The sequence below is a fragment of the Anabrus simplex genome, chromosome 2, assembly GCF_040414725.1.
Source record: "Anabrus simplex isolate iqAnaSimp1 chromosome 2, ASM4041472v1, whole genome shotgun sequence".
In the NCBI taxonomy this organism is placed as follows: Eukaryota; Metazoa; Arthropoda; class Insecta; order Orthoptera; family Tettigoniidae; genus Anabrus; species Anabrus simplex.
The window spans coordinates 173,397,179-173,420,616 of NC_090266.1; the positions used below are offsets into that span (position 1 = coordinate 173,397,179).

The 23,438-nt window shown below is 41.3% G+C and overlaps 1 protein-coding gene across 2 annotated transcripts in view; it reads left to right on the forward strand.

Annotated features, from left to right (window-relative positions):
• Positions 1-23,438, forward strand: part of LOC136863975 (titin homolog) — a 1,080,299-nt gene that overhangs the window by 630,125 nt on the left and 426,736 nt on the right. For both annotated transcript variants that reach the window (XM_067140444.2, XM_067140445.2), the window contains exon 15: positions 15,319-15,487. In XM_067140444.2, coding sequence (XP_066996545.2) covers positions 15,319-15,487 — 169 coding nt within the window. The remainder of the gene's footprint in view (positions 1-15,318; positions 15,488-23,438) is intronic.

The window sequence follows — 23,438 nt, forward strand, 5'->3', positions numbered from 1 at the left end:
TCCCGGCATTTGCCTGGAGGAGAAGTGGGAAACCACAGAAAACCACTTCCAGGATGGCTGAGGTGGGAATCGAACCCACCTCTACTCAGTTGACCTCCCGAGGCTGAGTGGACCCCGTTACAGTCCTCGTACCACTTTTCAAATTTCGTGGCAGAGCCGGGAATCGAACCCGGGCCTCTGGGGGTGGCAGCTAATCACACTAACCACTACACCACAGAGACTGACATACGCCGAGCTCCCGAATATTTTTTTTCTCACGGGAGAATATTTTACTAGGCTGGTGTATTTGAACACTTTCAAGTACCACCCGAGTGAGCCGAGATCGAGCCGACGAACTTGGGCTCAGAAAGTCAGGCTTTTATCATCTGAGCCACACAGTCTGGCCCTCGAACTTATGAATAATATATGCTGAGTCCACCTAGCTTTCATTCGTGACGTTTCGTGGTGTGAGTTTCCCTAGTTACATCCTAGTTCATGAGCGACAAATTTCTTCGGCGTCGTAAATAATCTAGGACGATCATATTTTTAACCTGTAGTCTGCTGAATCACCACGCTATAACGTGTGATTCAGCCGCACTTTCCAATATAGTTTTATGCAACCCGCAATATTAATTCCGTCCTGAAAATATCGGCCCTTCCGGTGTGCTCAGACAACACAACCGGATATCATGGTATTTACTGCCTCACCATGACATGACGCCGTAATATTATACTATTATTATTATTATTATTATTATTATTATTATTATTATTATTATTATTATTATTATTATTATTATTATATTTTCCTTTATTTGTAGTGGCGAAGTTAGGACTCATGGTCCTCTCTTACACTTAACCACACTTCATTAACATTGTACATCTGAAAGCAATATTCATATTCATATTCATATTCACATTCATATTCTCGTATTAAACACTGGAAGGCATGCATGTGCTTTCTAGATCATATGAACCTGACACACCGACGAAACACTAAATTGCTATTGTAACCGCAGTAAACCTAATGCATGCTATACGCTGCACATTGTGCCCTACGGAACCGTATCGTAGTTGGTAAAGGCGGAGAGGCTTTACGTGTGAGGAGGGATGTTCGACTGTTGGACGAATATTCCATATTTTTTAAGTATTTTTTTAATACGTTCCGCAAGTTCAAAACCCGTTTTCATGCAAATTATGTGTGAATGAATGTGTTTGTGGCCCTAAGAAGGACTGATTACCTAGCAGGCCGAATACATACGGACCGGAAATAACAGGAACACAACTGCCCTGCCAATGTTTTATCGCAGCAAATGCTCGATGTGACAACCGTTTCGGTTTATGCACATTTGGGCCCGGTGTCTATTAGACAGTCTTGTGCGTTGAAGCATTCCAGGTGTAACTGTTCGGCAGGCGTCCTTGATGAGTTGCCGGAGCTGATGGGTATTTTCCAGCGCTTGAGTGTAAATGACGTTCTTCAAATGCCCCCACAAGAAGAAGTCCAACGGCGTTAAATCCGGTGATCTGGCGGGCCAAGAAACAGGGCCTCATCGTCCTATCCATTTCACTGACATCTCCTCGTTCAGATAGTTACGAACGGGTAAAGTCGAATGTGGTAGAACTCCATCCTGTTGCAAACACATCGTCAAACGATCGTGCGAGGGCACATCCTCCAGGAGCAGTGGGAGAACCTGACGCAGAACGTACAGGTAGCGTGGGCCCGTCCAATGGCCCTCAATGAAATAAGGTCCAATCTGGCGATTTCCAAAAATTCCACACCACACAATCACTCCCCATCATATATAATGGGCCCCCTGTCGCATCCAATGAGGATTGTCCGGACTCTAATAATGCATGTTGTGGTGATTGACGTTCCCATTATTGTGGAAGCGCGATTCGTCCGAGAACAAGATGTGCGATACGAATGCTGCATCATTGCCCAGCTGGTATGGTATGGTATGGGTGAAATGTATGTACATCCAGTATTTGCCAGACGAACGGCTGGCTGGTGTTCACCTGTTTGCAGTCGCACTTGTACTGATGTGTGGATTATTACGAGCTTCCTCTAGAACGGCCTCTTTTGTTTCACCCGATGTAACGGACCTATCGCGGACTGGTGGCTCCTTGGATATCACGCTTGCTGTCCTTAAGTGTCTTTCAACACGACGGAATGTTGTAGCAGACGGGTGTCGCCTTTCGGGATACCGTTCCTGGTAACGCTAACGCCTAACCACATCCGCTATGCAACACAGCTGAGAACATCTTGGTAGTACGACGAGAGTAGATCACATAAACCATCCTGTGCACGGTTACGTAGTTTTATGCATTGATTCACTTCTACGTTACACTCGGTCATGAGGCACGACACATTAACATAGTAACATTTTCAAAGAACGTCGCTACATAACTTCAGGGCATCATGTTTTGCCAGCGGACGATATAACCTGTCGATAGGGTTCAGAATCGAGTGCAAAATGTGCTCACTGGACATTAGTACCATACAGTACGCCTGCAGGGAAATAGCCACCTTAGAACCATGTCGAACGTTAGTTGGGTTGCATAAAACTACATTGGAAGGGGCGGTTGAATCACACGGTATAGAGAATAGTCGTCCTTAATACTTTATGACGCCTGAAGGAGTTCATTTTTATATCAAAAAGCAGTGTACTTTTATGATAAGCGTAGTGACACGTTCTTCATGCACTGCTCATGGTGTAAATTAAAAGTCTGCTGTAAATATTTTATGAACGCTGACGATGCCCAGTTTTGTCAGATATAACTGTTACCTCTTGTACTGTATGTCATCTTCCAGCTCAAAATACTGATGCTTTACACACCACCCATAAGTAAACTTTCCGTTGTTTCCCTGTAAACAAGGTTTTCCATTACTAGCCTATACAAGATTAAGCCGAACTCCACCAACTAACTTTCGGAGGTTATTCAGGAATACCTTTTTAGTGTACTGGTATCAGGAAACCGTGGTCTCCGGTGGCTCGTTAAAGAGTAATTCCATTTCGTTTCGTTTGTTGCCCCAGATAGCTTCGTATCTGTATTGCTGTGAAAACAATAAATGCTGGTTCTTGACAATCGCCGGGGTGTCGGAAGTTTGTCGTACAGGAGTTCCTTAATGTGGCGGAAGCCAACGATACCGTGATCATTGTGGTCGACATTTTGAAAAATACCTGTAAGGGAATAGTTCTGCATTTGTTACATACTGCAATGTACACTGATAGATCCGATTGAACACGCAGTGACAAAAGTGTACGTGTTTCGTCTGAGGACTTTTGCATTGCTCTGTGCTTTGTCTTGTACGTTTTTGTTATTGCTTATTACAGGCTTTTCCACTGATGCAACACACCACACTACCAACCACCACAGAAACACGCAGCAATGTGTACATCTCCCCACATAGTGTTGGCAATCTGAAAGGGCATCCAGCCGTAAAACAGATGAAATCCACATGTGCGACACAGTTCGCACCCGCGACCCCACAGATGTGGAAACAGCGGTAGAAGAAGAAGAAAGTATTTTGCACTGTTATTATTATTATTATTTTTATTATTATTATTACTTTATTTATTTATTTATTTATTTATTTATTTATTTATTTATTTATTTATTTATTTATTTATTTATTTATTTATTTATTAATCCGTTTAACCTCCAGGGTCGGTTTTCCCTTGGACTCAGCGAGGTATCCCACCTCTACCGCCTCAAAGGCGGTGTACTGGAGCTTCAGATTTTGGGTCGGGAGATAAAACTGGGGAGGAGGACCAGTACATCTCTCAGGCAGCCTCACCTGCTATGCTGAAGAGGGGCCTAGTCGGGGCATGGAAAGATTGGAAGGCATAGATAAGGAAGAGGGAAGGAGGCGGCCATACCTTAAGTTAGGTATCATCCCGGTATTTGCCCGGAGGAGAAGTGGGAAATCACGGAAAACCACTTCGAGGATGACTGAGGAGGGAATAGAACCCACCCCTCTACTCAGTTTACCTCCCGAGGCTGAGTGGACCCCGTTCCAGCCCTCTTACCACCTTACAAAGCTCGTGGCAGAGCCGGAAATCGAACCCGTGCCTCCAGGGATGGCACCTAATCACGCTAATTATTACACCACTGAGGCGGACCATTATTATTATTATTATTATTATTATTATTATTATTATTATTATTATTATTATTATTATTATTATTATTATTATTATTAAGAAATACATCGCAATTGGGAAATATACCGGTTGCAATGGTCACTTACAGTAGTGGGATAATAAAGTAAATTAAAAAAGTAATTACCCAAGAACAAGAACAACAACAACAGTACAACAAACAATTCCATGGAAAGAAAATATTACAAGAAATACTACTGGTTTAACATTCTAAATCCAGCGTCATCATATACAAATTCACATACAACTTAAGTATTTCCAGTGCTCAACATTACAACTGATAATAAAGTTAAAAACATAATTACCCAATAACAAGAACAAGAGTACAACAAGTAATTCCATGGAAAGAAAATATTACATGAAATAGCCTACTACTAGTTTAACATTTTAAATCCAGCATCATCATATGAAGGTATTTTCACAGGAACAAGGATGATTGAGTTCGCCTTCATGCACAGTCTATATGGTCCCTCTGAGATAAATATTAGCAGGGTTTTAACAGCTGTTTTGCAATTCGTTGTATATTCAATAGGGGCTGCCTGGCCGAGGCGGTAAAGGCGTGCTCGGTTCGCCCGGAAGGACGTGGTTTCGAATCCCCGTCAGGAAGTCGTAAAATTTAAGAAATGATACTTCCGGAGGTGCACATGGCCCTGAGGTTCACTCAGCCTACACCAAAAATGAGTACCAGGTTAATTCCTGGGGGCAAAGGCGGCCGGGCGAAGAACTAACCACTCTACCCCATCAAGTGCCGAGGTTAAGGATAATGGAAGCCTTTACCTTCCACCCTTCCAAGGGCCTTCATTCAATACACAAAAAAACTTCTTCACTGTAATATGCAACTTCGCAGCCATCCATAATGTAAGGAACTATCGTAAGAACTTCAAATATACATACATTCATCTATATATATAAAGTAGCTTGTCCTGACTGACTGACTGACTGACTGACTGATTCATCATCGCCGAGCCAAAACTACTGGACATAAAGAAATGAAAGTTTGTGGATATATTCATATTAAGATGTAGGTGCTCGCTAAGAGAGGATTTTTGGATATTCCGTCGCTAAGGGGGTGAAAAGGGGGTTGAAATTTTAAAATGAGTGTGTCTATATCTCAAAACTTTAAAAGTTTACAGATGTGAAAATTGGTATTTAGAATCTTCTTTAAAAATAAGGAAACACGTATTTTTTTGTTTTCAGACAATCCCAATAGGAGTGGTGAAAAAGGGTGAAAAGGGGTTGAATGCCTTTAATCAGGATACCGCTACTTATATCTCAGAAACTCAAGATATTACAGACTTCAAAATTGGTACTTTTGATCGCTGTGAAAAATAAAGAAACTCATATTTTTTTGTTTGTGGAAAATCCAATTAATGCGAGGGTGAAAGGGGGGTGAATTTTTAAAATGAGTGCATCTATATCTCAAAAGTTTTAAAGTTTAGAGATGTAAAAATTAGTATTTAGAATCTTCATTAAAAATAAAGGAACACGTATTTTTTTTTGTTTTCGGAAAATCCCAATAGGAGGGGTGAAAAGGGGTGAAAAATGTGTTGAATGCCTTTAAAGAGAATACATATATCTCTGAAACTGAAGATATTACAGACCTCAAAATTGGTACTTTTGATCGCTATCAAAAATAAAGAAACACATATTTTTTTGTTTTTGGAAAATCCAATTAATGCGAGGGTGAAAAGGGGGGTGAATTTTTAAAATGAGTGCATCTATATCTCAAAAGTTTTAAAGTTTAGAGATGTAAAAATTGGTATTTAGAATCTTCATTAAAAATAAAGGAACACGTATTTTTTTGTTTTCGGAAAATCCCAATAGGAGGGGTGAAAAGGGGTGAAAAATGGGTTGAATGCCTTTAAAGAGAATACATATATCTCAGAAACTGAAGATATTACAGACCTGAAAATTGGTACCTTTGATCTCTTTTAAAAATAAAGAAACACGTATTTTTTTTGTTTTTGAAAAATCCAACTAATGGGGGTGAAAAGGGGGGTGAATTTTTAAAATTAGTGTATCTATATCTCAAAACGTTTAAAGTTTATAGATGTAAAATATGGTATTTAGAATCTCCTTTAAAAATAAAGAAACACGTTTTTTTTTGTTTTCGGAAAATCCCGATAGGAAGGGTGGAAAAGGGTGAAAAACAGGTTGAATGCCTTTAACGAGGCTACTTATATTTCAGAACCTGAAGATATTACAGACCTGAAAATTGGTATTGGGGATCCACTTTAAAAATAAGGAAACACGTATATTTTCGTTTTTGAAAAATCCGGATAATGGGGGGGAAAAGGGGGGTGAATTTTTAAAATGAATGTGTCTATATCTTAAAACTTTAAAAGTTTACAGATGTAAAAATTGGTATTTAGAATCTCCTTTAAAAGTAAAGGAATAAGTATTTTTTCGTTTTCTGTAAATCCCAATAGGAGGGGTGTAAAAGGGTGAATAGTGGGTTGAATGCCTTTAATGAGGATACATATATCTCAGAAACTGAATATATTACAGAACTAAAAATTTGTATATGGGATCTCCTTTAAAAATAAAGAAACGCGTATTCTCGGAAAATCCAATGAAAGGGGGTGGGGGGAAAGAATTCTAAAATTAATTGACTTAATTGTATGAGAATACATACATCTAATAAAAACTAAAGTTGTTACGGACGTGAAAATTGGTATTTTGATCTCCTTTAAAAACAAAGAAATACGCGTTTTATGGGGGAAACCATCTTGGGGGGTGGGAGTGGAAAGGAGTTGAATTCCATTCATGAGGACACATAAATAAAAAACTGAAGAAGTTAGAGTCGTGATAATTGCTATTTAGAAGATCCTTTACTATTAAAGAAACAAGTATTTTTTTTGCCGGAAAATTCACTTAAGGGGGGGGGGGAGAAGTGTGAAAGGAAGTAAAAAAAGCTAATTATTTTTATGGGGATACTTATATCTCAAAACTCAAGGTAATAGACGTGAACATTGGGGTTTGGAATCTCCTTTAAACATAAAGAAACACTCCTTCTTTTAATTTTTTTTGGGGGGGGGGGTAAATAAACTTAACGGCGGTGGGGTGTAAAAGGAGGTGAGACCAATTGATTTTGCTGTTCATAATGTACTTATAAGGAGCCTCCCTTGCTCAGGCGGCAGCGCGCCGGCCTCTCACAGCTGGGTTCCGTGGTTCAAATCCCGGTCACTCCATGTGACATTCGTGCTGGACAAAACGGAGGCGGGACAGGTTTTTCTCGGTATACTTCGCTTTTCCCTGTCATCATTCATTCCAGCAACACTGTCCAATATTTCATTTCATTTGTCATTCATCGATCATTGCCCCAGAGGAGTGCTTCGGCAGCCGGCACAATTCCTACTGTCGCCGCTAGATGGGGCTTTATTCATTCCATTCCTGACCCTGTCGAATGACTGGAAACAGGCTGTATACTTTCGATGTACTTATTCTGATCATAAACCGATCTTTTTAATCTTTCCTGGGTTCGTTTTCAACAGCCAACTTTTCCTTCGGAGAACGTTCTTATATTACAGTAGAATCTCCTGGCATATGAATAAAAATTTGAACACATTTGAAATAAACGATAGGAATGAGATTGACCGTCCAATTGTTCACCTCTATAATAAGGTCAATAATGCACTGAAGTATGTCATTCGTATCGCCAGAAATCCCGCACACTTGCCTACGCGCGACATTGGTGCTGGTCACATTCTCAACAATAACAATGGCAGCAGATGTAATTTACCGCCAAGTATCGGTCTTGCATCTTGCTGTGGGGTCCATAACATATAATAATAATAATAATAATAATAATAATAATAATAATAATAATAATAATAATAATAATAATAATAATAATAATAATGTTCTGGACCGTCGTCAAATTGTGCGGACCGCGGTGGAAACGGGTCCTGGACGGGTAATGACTAAGAATGCAGTCGGGCCGCGGGTTCAGTACCGCCAAGGCACCCAAGACGACACCACGCCGGATCTCCTGAAGGATTTGTTCCATATTAAAAATGCTTATAAGAAAAGATGGCAAAGATTTAGCGACCCAACTGACAGGGTGGAATACCTGGACCTAGCCTGGGAAGTACGAAATCGATTGCTGGAAATAAAGATTGAAAAATGGGTGGAAACTTGCCATAATCTATTAGAAAACCAGTCAGATCGCGAATTTTGGCGTATTCTCGCAGAAAACGATTCAGATCGCGAATTTCGGCTGATTATATATCTAAAACAACATTCAATTATACATTTCAGTATAATACCGTAGCGAAGCACGGGTATCTTGCTAGTACATACATACATACATAGATACTTACAAACGTACATCTTCATTATAGATAGTTATGTCATACAGCGTTATGTCTGAAAACCTCTGTGAATTTACTAATTTACAATACTGTAAGTAACTCTGTGGCCTCCTTTAATTCTGCCCATTTATTTATCATTAAATCGATAAAAACTGAGTATACGCATCGTCATCTTGGTCTCGTTACCCTCCATGGCCGTGTTCATTATTTTCCTACGTAATCTATCCTCCTCCAATCGCCCCACATGACTCCACAATCGAAAGCTGTTTATGCGTACAAGATCCACCCTGCTTTCACTCCCGTACAGCAAAATCGGTCTGAAAACTGAACGTTGTATAGCTGATTGCAGCTGCAAGCTCACTGCATTCGCTTTGCTACACTATGATTCAATTTCGCTTAGTATAGCGGCCTACTACCTTCCTGAGATGATATACATTCTTAATCCTACTTGAAATGATTTGCATATCCGAGTTTTGTATTCCCGATCTGATGTTCAGTCCTCTATACTCTCTTCCCTACTGATACCAATTTAGTCTTGGAAACGCTAATTTTCATATCATACTTACTGCCACCCTACGACAGGCTTCGGCAACCAGCATAGTTCCTATCTTCGCCGCTAGATGGAGGCTTCATTCATTTCATTTCTGCCCCCGTCGTATGATTGGAAACAGGCTGTGGATTTTCATGTCCACTTGCTGCACCTCACTCCAGGCTCCAAGACCGCAGGCTTTCAACACACTTTACCAGTAAGGCCAAGACTGCTTACTACAAAACTTCCTTCAAAACTAAGATAGACTTTTTTTACAAGTTGCTTTAGGTCACACCGACACAGTTAGGTCTTATGGCGACGATGGGACAGGAAAGGGGTCTTAATAAGGTACAGTCCCAGCATTTGCATAGTGTGAAAATGGGGAAAACACGGAAAACCACATTTCGGGCTGCCGACAGTTGGGTTCGAACCCACGATCTCTCGAATACTGAATACTGGCCGCAGTTAAGCTATTGTAGCTATCGAGCTCGCTGATATAATTTTCACGTCTAAACTTATATGGCTTCAGGAAGAGCCTTATACCAGGTGTATGCATATGTTTTTTCTGGTTTTTATGGTAAAGAAAACACGTAATTTTCAAGGGAATTTCATTTTTTGTTCATTCAAAATATTGGCCGTTTGCTTTTACACACTTCTCCCATCTTTCACGTAAGTTACGAATACCATGGCGGGAAAACCGCTTGTCTTTTGCGGAAAACCATTCGTCGAGCCATTTTCGAACTTCCTCGAAATTGCTTAAGTACTGCTCTGTGAGCGCGTGCCCCATTGATGCGAAGAGGCGATATAGATGGCGCCAGGTCGGGGCAGTAAGGCGGGTGCGCAAGGATGTCCATCCAAGCGATTTCAAGGTGTCCTTTCACTGGTTTTGTTGTGTGAGACGGCGCATTGTCATGTAACAAAATCACTTTGCCATGTCTTCTGGCCCATTCTGGACATCTTTCGATCAATGCGTGATTTAAATTATTCATGTGTTGGCGATAGCGTTGTGCAATAAACACAAGCGTTCATAATACACAATACAGCTAGGGTCCCACCAGACACGAAGCATGGTCTTCTTGCCGAAGCGCTTTGTCGAAACCATGTCTCACATGTTCTAATCGATGAAGCGTGTTCACCATATGTTTCTACCAGCAAACGATGACTTTCCACAGCCTTTTTTTCGTTTGATTAAATAAGAAAAGCAATGCGTGCCGCAAATGTTCTTTTTCAGATACAAACGTCGACATGATCACTGAACGATACAACACAGACGCTAGTGTTTGGCGGACTCAACTTGTGTGTGTTGGTAGGTTAATGTCAGACGAACAACCTGGCGTATGTGTTAGATGCATACGCTGCGTACTGTTCGCTGGCGCCATCTCTTAGTGAAACCGGAAAAGACTTATGCATACACCTGGTAACCCCCGCTCGAAACTCAAAAAGAGCCACGCTGGTTCCAACGAATCCATAACTAGCTGGAATAAGCTGGAGGAAGTTAATAATAATAATAATAATAATAATAATAATAATAATAATAATAATAATAATAATAATAATAATAATAATAATAATAATAATAATAATAATAATAATAATAATAAATGTCCGCCTCTGTGGTGTAGTGGTTAGTGTGATTAGGTGCCACCCTCGGAGGCTCGGGTTCGATTCCCGGCTCTGCCACGAAATTTGAAAAGTGGTACGAGGGCTGGAACGGGGTCCACTCAGCCTCAGGAGGTCAACTGAGTAGATGTGGGTTCGATTCCCACTTCAGCCATCCTGGAAGTGGTTTTCCGTGGTTTCCCCACTTCTCCTCCAGGCAAATGCAGGGATTGTACCTAACTTAAGTCCACGGCCGCTTCCTTCCCTCTTCCTTGTCTATCCCTTCCAATCCTCCCACCCCCCACCAAGGCCCCTGTTCAGCATAGCAGGTGAGGCCGCATGGGCGAAGTACTGGTCATTCTCCCCAGTTATATCCCCGATCCAATGTCTCACGCTCCAGGACACTGATCTTGAGGTGGTAGAGGTGGAGTCCCTGCTGAGTCCGAGGGAAAATCCAACCCTGGAGGGTAAACAAATTAATAATAATAATAATAATAATAATAATAATAATAATAATAATAATAATAATAATAATAATAATAATTTAATGATTATCATAAAGGATTTATGTTCAACAGCAACTTTTTATGGTTTTTATTAATGGCAAGGTGCCAGAATTTTGTCCCGCAGGAGATTTCTTCGTACCGAGCTCGATAGCTGCAGTCGCTTAAGTGCGGCCAGTATCCAGTATTCGGGAGATAGTAGGTTCGAACCCCACTGTCGGCAGCCCTGAAAATGGTTTTCCGTGGTTTCCCATTCTTACACCAGGCAAATGCTGGGGCTGTACCTTAATTAAGGCCTCGGCCGCTTCCTTCCCACTCCTAGCCCTTTCCTGTCCCATCGTCGCCGTAAGACCTATCTGTGTCGGTGCGACGTAAAACAACTAGCAAAAAAAAAAAAGATTTCTTCGTGCCAGTAAATCTACCGACACGAGGTTTCTGTAGTACGAAGATATATGTTACGTGCAGATGATCGTCTAGCTCCTAAATGAAGAAATATTCAGACGTGAATGACAGAGAAGTGGTATACATGATGATGATAACGTAAATAACCATTGTTAGTGAAGTTAGGTTCTCTCCCACTACTTATCCCGTTTTCATCCGACTCTGATGACATATCGGCCCTTCTTATGGCCACATACACTTTCATTCACTGAAAATGTTCACAGAAGTATTATTTTACGTAAATTATTAGACGGTAAAAACTAAGTAACTTCAATCACAATTAAAACAGTACTCCTGGTGTGGATTCGAGGGGTGAAATTCCCAATCCTGCCGGGAATCGAACCCGGGACCCCTGTGACCAAAGGCCAGCACGCTAACCATATAGCAATGGAGCCGGACCCCTATCACATGTAAGACTGGCACACCGCAGCATTCGGCTTGCTGTTACCATCTGTGATATACTGTACCGCGGTGCAATGGTTGTATTAGTTTGTTTTAACAATTATGTTGCAGTGCTATGTGTGTGTTTTATTAGTGTTTGAACAGATTGAAAAATCTTGTGCGTTGTATTAACTGAGTAAACACTGAATAAATATGACTTCCTTAACAAAATAAGAATAGTCGGTCAGTTATTAATATTGTTTGGTAGGTTCTATGGGCTTAGGACGTTGTAGGACACCAGATTTAACCGGGAGAGTTGGCCGTGCGGTTAGAGGCGCATGGCTGTGAGCTTGCATCCGGGAGATAGTGTGTTCGACCCCCACTGTCCGCAGCCCTGAAGATGGTTTTCCGTAGTTTTCCATTTTCACACCAGGCAAATGCTGGGGCTGTACCATAATTAAGGCAACGACCGCTTCCTTCCCATTCCTAGGCCCTTCTTACCCCATCGTCGCCATAAGACCTATCTGTGTCGGTGCGACGTAAAGCAAATAGCAGAAAAGACACGAGATTTTGTTTTCTTCTGGGTCGGCGATATCAATGCACTCGAGACCTAATCTTTCATTACCCACTTCCTTCCAGTGACCGTTCCTTCGCGTTTTTCTTCTCATTTCGAGCATCACCGTTATTATCCTCCTCATCAGTAGGGGCTACTGACCACGTAGTTATTTACTTTATAAATACAGTCACTGCAGTAACCAGTACCATCACTAGTTAATTCATTATTATGAAAACAGTACAATATTTCGACATCAGCCCTTGATGGACTTGGCAATAAAAATCTAAATCTATTAATATCTCCATTATTATAGATACGGTAAAGATGCATCGTGTGAAGGAATGAAATGAGATTTTTCTGTAAGTTTTGTTATTTACTCGTTTAAGATCGTACTAATATGTCCGGAGATACATGGATATTTGTGTAGCTCAGATGGTTCGATCCTGGCTCAGTCCGGTGGTATTTGACGTTGCTGAAATACGTCAGACTCATGTCGGTAGATTTACTGGCACATAAAAGAAATCTTGCCTGCTGCCATTTCTTGATGGATACAGTACTTTTGTATCCATCTCTTGGCACAGGCCAGAGTAAAGTGTAGCTTCCACCGAAGTCCCAGTGTCATCCATGGCTGTGACAATACGGAAGCTGCTGGGGTATGGGTGGTGCTGAGTAATGACATTCAGAGCACGACTAGTGCATCTGAGTGTTATGAAAGGTGTTGCTTATAGGGTCAGTCGTGCTGCAATAGTACTTTCTGACCCAGTGAGGAAAGCAATGGCAAACTACCTCACTCCTCGTATTGCCTAGTACGCCTCATTTTGGTGCTGCCATTGGTTTTTGGGGTTTCCTTATAACCACATAACCTTTGGTGGTGCTATTTGAGGATCCAACCAGCCTCTGGGCTGATGACCTAACAGACAGACAAAATAAATCATGTGGGACAAAATTGCGGCACCTCGGCTTCTCCGAAAACCATGACTGTAGTTAATGGGACGTCAAATCAATAACATTAAAGCTGGGAGCGATACGAGTAATCCGCTTACGACTGCAAGTACTCGCGGAAGATCAGAGCACAGTGTAGCGCAGGACACATGTTTAAGAGTACTATACCTGTATTCAACCTGTGCTAATCAAATTTGCGTCCATATTTCCTCCGCTTGTTGTATTTTTTAGATAATTACTGTGGTATTATTAATTTTCGGAATATTTATAGAGATTTAAAAAATGTTTACAGAAATTTGTACCACAAATGCCACGAAAACCGTCTGATGCATGGCAGTTCTTTGAAATTACTGATGATAAAAATCAGCAAATGCAAATTTTGCGTCCGCATTTATGGAACAGATGGTGGCATATCAAATTTGTAAGATCACAAGGATGAAATGAGCAAGTTGGCTTCTCCAGCAGCAAAACAGTTAAGTTGTGAGAAAAGGGTATTGAATACACGAGTGAAATACCTTAACGTTGTGTTTCCAATAACGTGTTTAAACGTACCGCTACAGTACATTCACTCGGTAAATCACTCGGTACAACCGGGTGATGTCACAACTGCTCCGCTCCGCACCGCTCCGTCCTCTCCACTAAATAACATTATTATTAGTTTGTCAAAAATGTAATAATAGTTAATATCCCCATTACGATTCGTCGTACCATAAAAACGCATCAGAGTTGGCCGCGCGGTTAGGGGCGCGCATCTGTGAACTCGCATCCGGGAGATAGTGGGTTCGAATCCCACTGTCGGCAGCCCTGATGATGGTTTTCCGTGGTTTCCCATTTTCACACTAGGCAAATGCTGGGGCTGTACCTTAATTAAGGCCACAGCTGCTTCCTTTCCATTCCTATGCCTTTCCTGTCCCATCGTCGTCATAAGACCTGTCTGTGTCGGTGCGACGTAAAGCAAATAGCAAAAAAAAACGCTTCAGAAATTTTATCCTTGATAATTATTATTATGAACAGTTTTTCGATGAAGGTATTATTAATGAAGAAATTTGACATTTCATTTACAGAACCCCCTTACTATTGCTGTGCCATTGGATACTAAAGTACAACTTAGCTATCCCTAAACATAAATACAGAATTTCGAGAAATTCTGCTCAGCCGTTTTCCTGTGATATCATAACAAACAAACATACACTCTGCAAATAAAGCATGAAACCATCCATTTTTAAAAGCATTATCTTAACCGCTGTCGGGCTCCATGGCTAAATGATTATCAGGTTGGCCTTTGGTCCAAGAGGTCCCGATCGGGACGGTTATTTTAACATTCACTGATTAATTCCTCGGTGTTTTTGCTGTCTCCAACATTAACATTCATTTAGGTAAAGACCCATCCTCACAGAAGTGCAGGTCGCGTATAGGGCATCAACACGGAAAACCTGGACCAGGCCTCTCCGGAGATCACATGACATTCTGTTTTCCTTTTAAAAATTTGCTTTACGTCGCATCGACTCGCATAGGTCTTATGGCGACGATTGGATAGGAAAGGGCAAGGAGTGGGAAGGAAGCGGCCGTGACCTCAGTTAAGATACAGTCCGAGCATTTGCCTGATATGAAAATGAGGAACCACGGAAAAACATCTTTAGGACTGCCAACATTGGGGTTCGGATCCACTACAGTATGTCCCGAATGCAAGCTCACAGCTGCGAGTCCCTAACCTCATGGCCAACTCGCTCGGTCATTATTCTTCTTCTTATTGTTGTCATTATTACTAGGTTTGTTGCTTGTTATTCTTAAGTACAAATCGACATGATTATCAGTACCATAAAATTCGATTATTCTGATTTATGAAATGTTAACTTGTGGACTTGTACAGTATTGTGAGATCTTATCTTGCTGGTATGTCTGTGTGTTCCAGCCCGACTATTATCGCGACGCGCCACACTTCCGGCGCGTGGGTGACGGTCCAGAGTATCGTCTTGAGATCCCACGAGCGAAACTAGACTACACCGGCGCTTACTCCGTGATCGCCCGCAATTGCCATGGCGAGGCCAAAGCCGTGATCTCGCTGCAGATCTATGCCAAGGGTAAGTAATTCAATTTCCTCAACAGTTTGATTGGAGACTGACTCACCATGATGAAAATAGATATTGCCCATAGTCCTTGATTCAAGGAATCGAGAGACATAACAATACTGACTGTTGATTTTAGATTAATGACCAAGCCACTGACTTAATTTTATCTTGATTTGAATAAGTTAGGAATTATCAGCTGTCCTTCTTACCTCTTGGGTATGATAGATTTTGAATCATTTTACTGTACTAATTAGGAACAAATATACTAATAGACAACAAATTATAGTCACACTGACTCAAGATATTTAGAATGTTTCTAAGCTTGATCTCATGATAACAAAATTTACTATTAAAATAATAACTGGTAGGCCTACTAGTTTATCATCCAATTAACTACTACTCTTACGGTTTTCGGAGACGCCAAGTTACCGGAATTTTGACCCGTAGGAAGTTTTATGCGGTTGGTAAATCTACTGACACGAGGCTGGTATGTTTTTGAGGACCTTCAAATTGTAGTACATGACTAATTCGGAATGGAACCCACCGAACTGGGCTCTGCCCGAGATAACCCGTCAAAATTCACTATTAAAGTGGGAAAATAAATATTAAAATATTTCTGGGAATATGATCCTTTTGTCACATAAAGCATATTCTAGGATAGGCATCGTCAATCGAGAGCGAAGTGCCTTCGGAGTCAGTTTGCTCCCCGCTCTCCAAGAACGAGAGCAGTTTAGCGAGCAAGTAGGGGAAGTGCATGACGAAGTGTGTACTGAAGGCCAGTGACGCAAAGGTACAGCACATCTTTCTGGAGAGGTTAGATTGCGACACGATACGCGTGAACTCTATGACGCGACAGTAATGCGTTTCAGTCTTTATCCTAACGCCGCACGGCGTTCAGATCTAGTCGGTAAATGTTGCATTTACTATGGAAGAGAGTTCAGCACAGCTCAGGCCATCGACACCAACAAGTTTCAAACCTTCCTGGGAAGAAAAGCAATAGTTCAAAAAAATAACACAGCAAAATGTTCAATATGTAATAAAATAATGAATCACATTAAAAAACATTAGAACAATATAAAGAGGTTTTAATGCCAATTATGACGATTTTGAGAGTAGGTTTCACGGTATTCAGGCATTAGAAAAAGATCTGCAGGTGTTTGCCACGCCCTTCTCAGTGGATGTGCAAACTGTTAGACCTGAACTACAGCTAGAACTGATTGACTTACAGTGCGATACTCAAATGAAAGATAGGTTTGCAAACACAAACAGTTTGACTGAATTTTACTGTATGTTCGTTTTCCATGGGAGATATTTCCTAGATTGTACACATTTAATGCTCGTATTTTAAGTATATTCGGATAAACTTATTTAGGTGAACAGGTGTTTTCGTTAATGAAGTTTGGTAAATCCAGGCACAGAGGAGTAGGCTCACCGATGAAAACTTGCAATGCGTTTTGCGATTTGCCAGTACGCAAAATGATAGTACCAAAGATTGATACAATACTATCTAATCGAGCCCAAAGGAGGAGTACACCAGTGAAATGTTTCAGTTCGCGTGCTTAATTTGTTGTTTGAGAGTTTGAGAGCAACAACATGATGACGTCTATTCTAGGAAGATCTTTGCAGTGAACTTCTTTCTTGAAGAGCAGACACTTAAACACACGGACTACAAGACTGTCTCTTTCTCTCGTATCCAGCACATCTGGGAGATATTTCTAAATTCACAACGTTATGTTTAAAGTCTCGTTAATTTCTATTATTAGGAGTTGAATAAAAAAATAATAAAAACAATAATAATGATACCGAGCTCGATAGCAGCAGTCGCTTAAGTGCGGCCAGTATCTACTCTTCGGGAGATGGTGGGTTCGAAATCCACTGTCGGCAGCCCTGAATATGGTTTTCCGTGGTTTCCCATTTTCACACTAAGAAAATGCTGGGGCTGTACCTTAATTAAGGCCACGGTCGCTTCCTTCCCACTCCCAGGCCCTTCCTGTCCCGTCGTCGCCATAAGGTCTGTGTCGGTGCGACGTAAAGCAACTTGAAAAAAAAAAGCAGAGGAAGGAGTGTTGGAGATAGAATATCCATTGCATGACTCCACCATGTGAATAATTAGTAGTTTTATAAATAATTAGTATTTAAACATGTGTATATCACTCAACCTACTGAATAACAAGATAACAAGATAAGTCAAAAATTAAATTTTCCAGATGAAGCATCCTTGATTGTCACCAAATATTGTCAAAGCATTCTGGGTTATGTAAAACAGCTTTTTAAACAATTGTTTGGGTTTTATTTTATTCAATTTCAAAATTAGTGACATATCTGAGTGAAACTGACTTGTTGTGTAAGGACCCAGCAATATTCTCTGCCCTAAAAAAAGGGTATTTAACGTCCCAGTAAATATCTTGTTACTGTTCTCTGGCATGTCAGATGACTTTGCCGCGGTTAAATCCCGTAACTGACCAAGCAAGTGGCCGCGTGGTTTGGGTCATGTAGCTATCAGCTTGCGTTCGATGATAGTGGGTTCGAACCCCACTGTCGGCAGCCCTGAAGATGGTTTTCTGTGGTTTTTCATTTTAACACCAGGCAAATGCTGGGGCTGTACTTTAATTAAGACCGCGGTCGCTTTCTTTCCACTCCTAGCCCTTTCCTATCCCATCGTCGCCATAAGACCTATCTATGTCGGTGCGACGTAAAGCAAGTTGTAAAAAAAAAATCCCATAACTTCGAGTGTAAAAGGCGGGCACCTCAACCACCTCCACTGCGCAACTTGTCGAAGAGGACTATTATTCGAGGTCGTAGTCTGTGTACCATACAATATCAACATTCGCTGTCCAAGGCTGCTCTAAAATAAATACCGGTTGAAAATATTATTTTATAATTTACCTTATGCCTTTACTGGCAGGACCTAGTGTTTACAGTGCACTATGTCTTCTGGTGTAGGCTAGAGCAATTTTGTTACTTTATTGACCTGTCATAGTCTTATCCTTGGCTCTGACAATATGAAAGTGACTGAGGTATGAGCGTTGCTAGTAATGCCATTACTTATGCAGCCAGTCCCTGCTATGAATGGTGTGAAAATGTTGCTCATAGGGTCGGTTGATGCATGCATTCAGTGGGCTTGGCAGACTGATGCGTAATAGCAACTTCTGGCTCGGCGAGGAAAGCAACGGGAAACTACCTCACTCTTCATTTCCCTAGTACTCCTCTTCAGTGATGCCTAGGCCATCTATGACAGCTGATGGCGGAGCTGTTGAGGATCCAATCAGCCTTTGGGCTGACGATTGAACATACATACTATTTACCTTAGAAATAGATGCCCATGATAGCAAATTGCTCTATGTTTCTGGGCATATTTTTGAATACATTTTAACCTTAAGAAAGGCAAGCTATTAATTACCTGTTGACATCAGAACACAAGGAAATACAGACACGTACTCTGTGTGATACACGATGGTTGCTTCACGTCATAGTTTCAAGGTCGTGAATCCAACGTGATCATACCTGCTACACAAGTACAATTGCACAGATTTTCGAAACCAGCCCTTAAGATTCCATGACTTATTTCCTTCCTTGCTTCTTTCCTTCCTTCCCTCCTTCCTTCCTTCCTTCCTTCCTTCCAGTAGTTGTGGATAGATAATAATAATAATAATAATAATAATAATAATAATAATAATAATAATAATAATAATAATAATAATAATAATAATAATAAATGGGGAGGAGGAAAATGATGTTGGTGAAATTATGCTTGGGGAAGTGGAAAGGTTGGTAAATAAACTCCATTGTCATAAGGCAGCAGGAGTAGATGAAATTAGACCTGAAATGGTGAAGTATAGTGGGAAGGCAGGGATGAAATGGCTTCATAGAGTAGTAAAATTAGCGTGGAGTGTTGGTGAGGTACCTTCAGATTGGACAAAAGCAGTAATTGCACCTCTCTCTAAGCCAGGGAACAGCGAGAATTGCAACAAGTATCGAGGTATCTCATTGATTAGTATACCAGGCAAAGTATTCACTGGCATCTTGGAAGGGAGGGTGCGATCAGTCGTTGAGAGGAAGTTGGATGAAAACCAGTGTGGTTTCAGACCACAAAGAGGCTGTCAGGATCAGATTTTCAGTATGCGCCAGGTAATTGAAAATGCTACGAGAGGAATAGGCAGTTGTGTTTATGTTAGTAGATCTACAGAAAGCATATGACAGGGTACCGAGGGAAAAGATGTTCACTATACGGGGGGACTATGGAATTAAAGGTAGATTATTAAAATCAATCAAAGGCATTTATGTTGACAATTGGGCGTCAGTGAGAATTGATGGTAGAATGAGTTCTTGGTTCAGGGTACTTACAGGGGTTAGACAAGGTTGTAATATTTCACCTTTGCTGTTCGTAGTTTACATGGATTATCTGCTGAAAGGTATAAAATGGCAGGGAGGGATTCAGTTAGGTGGAAATGTAGTAAGCAGTTTGGCCTCTGCTGACGACTTGGTCTTAATGGCAGACTGTGCCGAAAGCCTGCAGTCTAATATCTTGGAACTTGAAAATAGGTGCAATGAGTATGGTATGAAAATTAGCCTCTCGAAGACTAAATTGATGTCAGTGGGTAAGAAATTCAACAGAATTGAATGCCAGATTCGTGATACAAAGCTAGAACAGGTTGATAATTTCAAGTATTTAGGTTGTGTATTCTCCCAGGATGGTAATATAGTAAGTGAGATTGAATCAAGGTGTAGTAAAGCTAATGCAGTGAGCTCACAGTTGCGATCAGCAGTATTCTGTAAGAAGGAAGTCAGCTCCCAGACGAAACTATCTTTACATCGGTCTGTTTTTAGACCAACTTTGCTTTACGGGAGCGAAAGCTGGGTGGACTCAGGATATCTTATTCATAAGTTAGAAGTAACAGACATGAAAGTAGCAAGAATGATTGCTGGTACAAACCGGTGGGAACAATGGCAGGAGGGTACTCAGAAAGAGGAGATAAAGGCTAATTTAGGAATGAACTCAATGGATGAAGCTCTACGCATAAACCGGCTTCGGTGGTGGGGTCATGTGAGGCGAATGGAGGAGGATAAGTTACCTAGGAGGGTAAGAGAAGTAGAGGGAGACCAAGACGACGATGGATAGACTCGGTTTCTAGCGATTTAAAGATAAGAGGTATAGAACTAAATGAGGCCACAACACTAGTTGAAAATCGAGGATTGTGGCGACGTTTAGTAAATTCACAGAGGCTTGCATACTGAACGCTGAAAGGCACAACAGTCTATAATGATAATGTATGAATGTATGTAATAATAATAATGAAAATTCACAGCCTGTTTCCAGTCATTCGACCGGGTCAGGAATGGAATGAATGAAGTCCCAATCTAGCGGCGAGGATATGAAATGCGCCGGCTGCCGAAACCTGTCGCACTCTTCTGGGACAATGTTAAATGACTGACAGATGAAATTTTAACGGAGTGTGTTGTTGGAATGAAAGATGACAGGTCAAACCAGAGTACCCGGAGAAAACCCTTTCCCACCTCCGCTTTGTCCAGCACAAATCTCACATGGAGTGAACCAAGGAAACCCATTTTCAAGGCTGCCGACAGTGAGGTTCGAACGCGCTATCTTCCGAATGCAAGCTGAGAGCTACGTGACTCAAACCGCGCAGCCACTTGCTCGGTCCCAGAATTCTATTTGTAATCTACAACTGTTTGGTTTATTTTTCAACACACTTTCCTTGTTACAAGACTAGTTGTTACGAACCTTCAGAATACTTAACGTCTATGCTATAAAACTACCATACATTAATTACTATTCTGTGTCGTGCTAGATATCCATTATTTATATTTTAACACTTTTTGTCACGCTAAAATCTGAGAAATACAACGAAGAGTTATGCAAATAAATAGCAGAATATCTAAATAAAAAAGGACGTTCAATTAAGTATACGCATTTTAAACAACGTATATTGAGTCTCATAATGATCAGTATTTTACGCAATCGATCTGACCGAGCAATTGGCTATCTGCTTGCATTCGGGAGAAAGTTGGTTCGAAACCCTCTGCCCAAAACCTTTCCTATCCCATCGTCGCTATAAGACCTGTGTCGGGGCGACGTAAATTTTTTTTTTTAACATTTGTAATTTTCTTGATGCTGAGAAGAGGCTTTTACACACATGCACCAAGTTATATAATCAGAAATAAAATTCATTAATTTATTCCATGTATTAATAACCTAGAGGGGCTGCCTGGCCGGGGCAGTAAAGGCGTGCTCGGTTCGCCCGGAAGGACGTGGGTTCGAATCTCCACTTCCGGAGGTGCACATGGCCCTGAAGTTCACTCAGCCTACACCAAAGTGAGTACCAGGATAATTCCTGGGGGCAAAGGCGGCCGGGCGTAAAGCTAACCACTCTACCCCATCAAGTGCCGAGGTTACGGATAGTGGAAGCCTTTACCTTCCACCCCTCCAAGGGCCTTCATGGCCTGTATGGAGATGTCTTTGCTCTAATACTAACCTAGAAACTACTGCAGGTAGCTTATATTATTTTTGAAACTTAGATTTCTTACATATGTCAGAGTTATATAATTATTTTCTGACGTATTTTTACACCCACACACAGCTACAACGTGGCACGATACATATATAATACATTACGGCTTTAAATGACAAAAGCTCGTTGTTTCACGTCACGATGTCGTGATCATAACGATGGAACTTCCAGTTTACGTGGAATCACAGATACATGATTTTCTGCTTAAAATGTCCGAAATGCATTGGCCGGGATTCGAACCGCGACCATCTCGGGAAATCACGGCTTGAACACGAAGGTTTGGCCCATTAACAGTTAAGAGTACACAACTATATCCGGGGGAGAAATCTTCTGTACATTTTTTTTCCTCTATCGTATGTAATGGGTATAACCAGCCCTGAAATCTGTCAATTCCTTCGCTGGTACCGAAGCTGGGGGATCGTTGCTGCGTGAAAGAAAGCAGAGCACGATGGTACAAGCAGCTGAAAATATCTGAGCTAATAAGTTACCATTTCCAGTAATTTTTTTGCTAGTGGCTTTACGTCGCATAGACACAGAAGGTCTAATGGCGACGATGGGATAGGGAAGGCCTAGGAGTTTGAAGGAAGCGGCCGTGGCCTTAATTAAGGTACATCCCCACCATTTTCCTGTTGTGAAAATGGGGAACCACGGAAAACCATCTTCAGGGCTGACGACAGTGGGATTCGAACCCACTATCTCGCGGATGCAAGCTCACAGCCGCGCGCTCCAGTACTTTTAGTCATAAAGTAATGAATGCTACTGACTCATAAATTCGAGCGTACGTTTCATAGATGGGGCGCTCATTTTCAAAATGGCTCTTTATTTGTTGTTGAGAATGTTAGCTTGCTTTACTTCGCACCGACACAGATAAGCCTTATGGCGACGATGTGATAGGAGTGGGAAGGAAGCGAACAGGCCTTAATTAATGTACAGCCCCAGCATTTGACTGATGAGAAAATGGGAAAACACGGGCAAAATTTTCACGGCTGCTGACAGTGGGGTTCGAACTCATCTCCCGAATGCAAGCTGACAGCTTCGTGACCCAAGCTGCGCGGTCACATGCTCAGTAAAACGGCTCTTATCCCATTTTCTTGAATTTGTGATAAACCACGAAAAGTGCTTTGACGCCTGAACCATGTGCTTACTAAGCCAGCAACTAGATCGGCAAGAGCAATTTTGAAGATTTTGTTGAGTGCTTGAAGAGTTCAAGGGGATTGGCTTAAAGAGTTGAAATGGAAGACTGTCATTCTGATTCCTAACGTGGGAGTTTCCTTTACCATTTTACGGTGTGAGAAGAGCCTTTTTCATTCCATTACCAATATTCAAACCATCTTTTGTAGTTTCTAGGGCGACTTGAAGGGAAATAAATCCTGTTCTACGTACAGATTAGCTTGTGGAAGGCACAAAACTCATTTTCGATTTCGGGTGGACAAGAG